Source organism: Acanthisitta chloris, unplaced genomic scaffold (genome assembly GCF_000695815.1).
Source record: "Acanthisitta chloris isolate BGI_N310 unplaced genomic scaffold, ASM69581v1 scaffold25574, whole genome shotgun sequence".
Classification (NCBI taxonomy): Eukaryota; Metazoa; Chordata; class Aves; order Passeriformes; family Acanthisittidae; genus Acanthisitta; species Acanthisitta chloris.
The window spans coordinates 11,231-15,683 of record NW_008669172.1 but is presented as its reverse complement, the minus strand read 5'-3'; the positions used below and the strand labels follow the sequence as shown (position 1 = coordinate 15,683).

General features: G+C 37.5%; 1 protein-coding gene across 1 annotated transcript in view; it reads left to right on the top strand.

Moving 5' to 3' along the window:
- Window positions 1-4,453, top strand: part of LOC103800834 (nesprin-1-like) — a gene marked incomplete at its 3' end in the record, with an annotated part of 70,639 nt that overhangs the window by 55,264 nt on the left and 10,922 nt on the right. The window contains exons 32-36 of the mRNA XM_009073220.1: window positions 29-127; window positions 1,795-1,982; window positions 2,088-2,211; window positions 3,172-3,338; window positions 4,152-4,305. Of these exons, the coding sequence (XP_009071468.1) occupies window positions 29-127; window positions 1,795-1,982; window positions 2,088-2,211; window positions 3,172-3,338; window positions 4,152-4,305 (732 nt within the window). The remainder of the gene's footprint in view (window positions 1-28; window positions 128-1,794; window positions 1,983-2,087; window positions 2,212-3,171; window positions 3,339-4,151; window positions 4,306-4,453) is intronic.

The following is a 4,453-nucleotide window of genomic DNA, read 5'->3' as shown; positions in this document are numbered from 1 at the left end:
AGACTCTGGTTTGCCTCTTTTTTCATAGGTGCAGCAGGCAGTGGCTGAATTTGAAGCTAAGCTAGCTGAGCCTCTCATATCATGCTCTTCAGCAGCAGCAACATATGCAGCCCTTCAGGATTGCACGGTGAGCATGTGGCCAGCTCTTCCTGTCACTGTTCCAGGGAAATGGTATCACACTGACCTCCTTACAGAAATGCCAGTAACCTCCAGCCCAGGGGCTGCCTGATGCCACACAGCCCGGGGTGGAGGCAGGAGAAGGCAAAGGCTTCCTGTCTGGGTGGGGAGCCCCAGGGAAGACCTAAGTACTTCTTCAGCTATTTCTTGTCACCATTTCAGACAGGCTTGTAGAGTTTCTTCCCCAGTCTGGAGAAAGGAAAACCTAAAAGTATGACTTAATCCTTCAGGTTATTGTTTTTAACTTCATGAATCCAAAACATTATGAAAAATAGAAGATAAGAAAAAAGTCTGACAGTTTTCCTCTAAGATTTTCACCAAACTTGGATCTTGATACAGCTAATTCTGATTAAAAAAAAAATATCCTTGGAAGTAGTTTTTTCTTGAACAATGCAGAGACTAGACAGAGTTTAAACTGACAAACTTTTATCTGTGATGCCAGAAATCCATGGGTGTTTGGACATATGGTTCAGTCCATTACAAAAGGAAAACAAATATTGGATTGGTATTCAAACTACCAATAATCCCAAATCTCAGGGAATTAGGTGTAGCATTTTTGTCTGTAAGTTCTGATGTGTTCTTCCCATAATAATCATTGCCTTTCTTGCTAAGAAAATATTATTTTATAAAATTAATCATTTTGTTCTTGCAGTAAAATGCATATAATTTATTCTGAAGTTAGTGATAACTAATTGCAAAGGCTGTATGCAAGAGAGGGCTGACTTGTCTGCTTCAAAAATGTGATACTTTTTGAGGAAAAATGTTTTGCATGTGGAGAATTTATTCAGACAGCATTTGTAATCACCATTCTTACTGGCTTTTAAACCTTATGAATATGCTGAGTGTGCTATTGTAAAGTCTTGTTCTGCCTACAGGATCATGATTAAATACCTTAATGCAAAATTATCATCAGCCTATTCCTGTATAATTCACATTTCCTCCTAGATATTATTTCTTGTAATTATAACCATTACTACTGTTACTACTGTACACCTGTGAGTTGAAACTTTAGTGGACTTAAATCTGTTTCATTTTGTGCTTTTCTAACCCATTGTATTAAATTTCAATCATTTTCCTAGATACAAGTTTTTCAGCTTTCTAGAAATGGTAACACCAAAAAGTCTAGTCGAATCAGATACCATTTCTATGGGAAAGACCTTTAGCTAATGCTGACAAAAGTTCCCTACTTCTGCCATGGCATGACATGGGCTGCAAGTCTGGTACTCCTCACATGTTGGAGTGACGTCTTATGTTTACTGTATATAAATTAGAGCAACTCAGACAGAAGTTTGGGAATTTGGATCTTTTTTCCTGAATTTGGAGTCTGGTTCTACATGGAGGATGCTGTGTCACATGTCCATTCTTCTTGCTGAGTTTTTTTTCTTTATCACTGTTCTTGGGAAAACCTTTCTCCACTACAGTCTAGTTCATTGATGTGCTTGGAATATGAGGATCTAGGCTAGGTCTAAGCAATATGTAAGCTATGCAGTGATTTTGTGTTCTGATGGATGTAGCATGGCTTCAAATTTATGAGTAGAAGTACAGAATTTTCCCCACTGTTGTTACTGTAACTGTTGTTTTTGTATGTGACTTCTGTTTCTTTTACGTGCTCATTAGGACCTTTGTCATACTGTGGAAAAACTGAGCAACACTCTGGCCTCTCTCTCAGCCAGTGTCCGAAAGGTGACCAACAAAGAAAAAGCTGCTCAGGAGGTCACAGCTTTACACCAGAAACATGAAAAAGTACTAGCAAATGCTAAAGAGAAACAGACCTTATTAGAGACTCTTCTGGCTCAGTGGCAGAAGTGAGTAAATTCTCGCATCAGTTATGATGGACACAGAGACCTTCCTGTGGTCTGTATGTGAGACTGAGAAGGCAACTTGGTAACTCTACATTGTGATTCTTTTAGGCAGGAGAAGGAACTGTCTGCCTTCCTAACCTGGTTGGAGGGATGTGAAGCTGCAGCCAGGACTTCAGAGCAGTATGTTTCTGCTGATAGAGTTAAGCTGGAAGGGGAACTGCAGTCACTGCAGGTATGCTTCAGCTGAGACTTTCCCCTTACATTTCCTGGTATATTTCTGTGTCTTTTAAAGGAAGGACTTGCTCAATTACAGTCTTACAAGTCACTTGATTCTGAGTTTTGGAAATGTCCTAGGACATATTACATTATTGCTGTTGCTATATCTCAAAGACAAGAAAATGACAGGAAGAATGTCACTTTTAACTATCATATGTCAGCTCAAGAAAAAAATGCCCTAGTATGTGCTATTATCTGACAAGGAAGGACATGGTTCTGCTTGCCAGAGGATCCTTTTTCTAGAGAAATTCCTTTGTTAGACAATACTACTTTGCTTTTTTTTGCATGTAAGAAAAGTTGCTCAAATGACAAAATGCTCAAAGGTTTTGATATCAGAATGATAGTCTGATTTTTTAAAACACAAGACTCTCATCCTGTTCTAAAGTCTGCATGAATGTTTGCCATTTTTTTAAAGATTAATATGAAGCAGTTGGCCAAATGTGACATATTTTACACCTTTCTTTAAGCCAAGTAGTCATAATTGCAGTTTTGAATGTTACTGAAGAAAAGGAAAATTATTTTGGCAATTAGTTTTCTCTTTGTCTGAGACAATTTGTGGCATTTACTCACAATTCTATTGCTGCACACAAAATATGCTGCAAAATGTGGTCTTGATTTTAGCCACTTTCATCATGCAGTAGAGCTGTACAGAAAGGTGACGCTTTGTCCTAAAGGAGAAAAAGACCCCAGCTTCAATGAATCCCTACTGAATTACTGTTGCAGATTTAGATGCCTGAGGGGTGTTGAGTACCTTGTCCTAATAGACCTCAGTTCCTCCAGGGATTTGACTGTGCTCACTCAGTTGTCTCAAAGTGCTGTACTGGAAATTCCTGGCTATCTTTTCATTATTTTTGTTATTTTGTACGATGTGATGCTATACTTAATCTAAAGGTTTTGCATTCCCCTGTTTTCCCAGGATTTGCAAGTAGATATTGAGTCCCATGCTTCAGTCTATGAGAGCCTATTACAGTTAAATGAGTCGCTGTTTCCAACAGCTTCCAAGCAGTGTGTGAAAACAACAAAAGAAAAATTTGAAGAGCTGGATAAGAGGTGGAAAGCTTTGCCACAAACTATTGATAAAAGGTTTGTGCTTCAGAATGGTTTTTGCATATTAAAGTACCCAATATCCAGATGACAAATCCCAATCCCAAAACATATTTTTTACAATATTACCATTAAGAAAACAAAGGTGTAATATTGATACTGATTCCTGAGCTTCCAGGAATGAGGTGTGGAGAATCTCACACATTTATGATGCTGTCTTTTTGCCATAAACTCTCCCTATTTTTTTGATAGAAGTATTCTGATTGAAGGAGAGGGGTGCAGGAAATGAAGGTAATGTTGTGTTATATGGTTTATCTTGTGTAAAGCCACACTATTTTATTTTTAAAGCCACTTTGAAATTTTCATTTGCTGTAAACACTCTAAGTGCTCAGTTGTTAGGCTGTTGGCTCATGTTATGCTCAGGAAAACTGCCCCCCTTTTTTGAAATTGTATGTTATCATACATTTAGATTTCAGTTCTTTCCATGATGAACACATGTGTTTTACTATTTGAAATGTAGCTTAAATAATAGATCTTGGTCAATGACATCATCTTCTAGGTGCTTTATCAATATAATGATCTTCTACATGTTGATTGTTTGGGGCACCTCTAATAGTTGAGATAAACAAAACAGTGGAAACAGGAAAGAGCCAAAGGTGCTTTCAGATGTTATGTTATTCCTCAGTTAAGAAATCAAGAGGGTAGTCATCACATTTGCAACATAAATTAACATTTCCTTGTTTCCTTGCGTCTGGCATTGATTTTAATGCTAACCAGTCAGCTGTGGTTTTGATTATGGGAAGTGATTAATTTACATCAAGTGCTTTTATATTTACATCTGACATCCTATAGGATCAACTTCCTTCAATCTCTTGTTGCTGAGCATGGGCAGATTGATGAGCTCCTGCTTAGGTTTTCAGACTGGATTAAGCAATTTCTTGCAGAACTACAAGCTACTTCAGAGATAAACACAGCTGATCAACAACTAGCTGCATCTCACAATAAGGTAAACTTCTAGATGTAAATATTAAAGACAGATAAATTCTGCAGTGCATTCAGCTAAATACTCATCTAAAACTAGCAAGGAATTTATTTGCTTGAAAACCAATATACTGTTGCAGTCACATACAGATTTCTGTTATTTGACAAGTTTA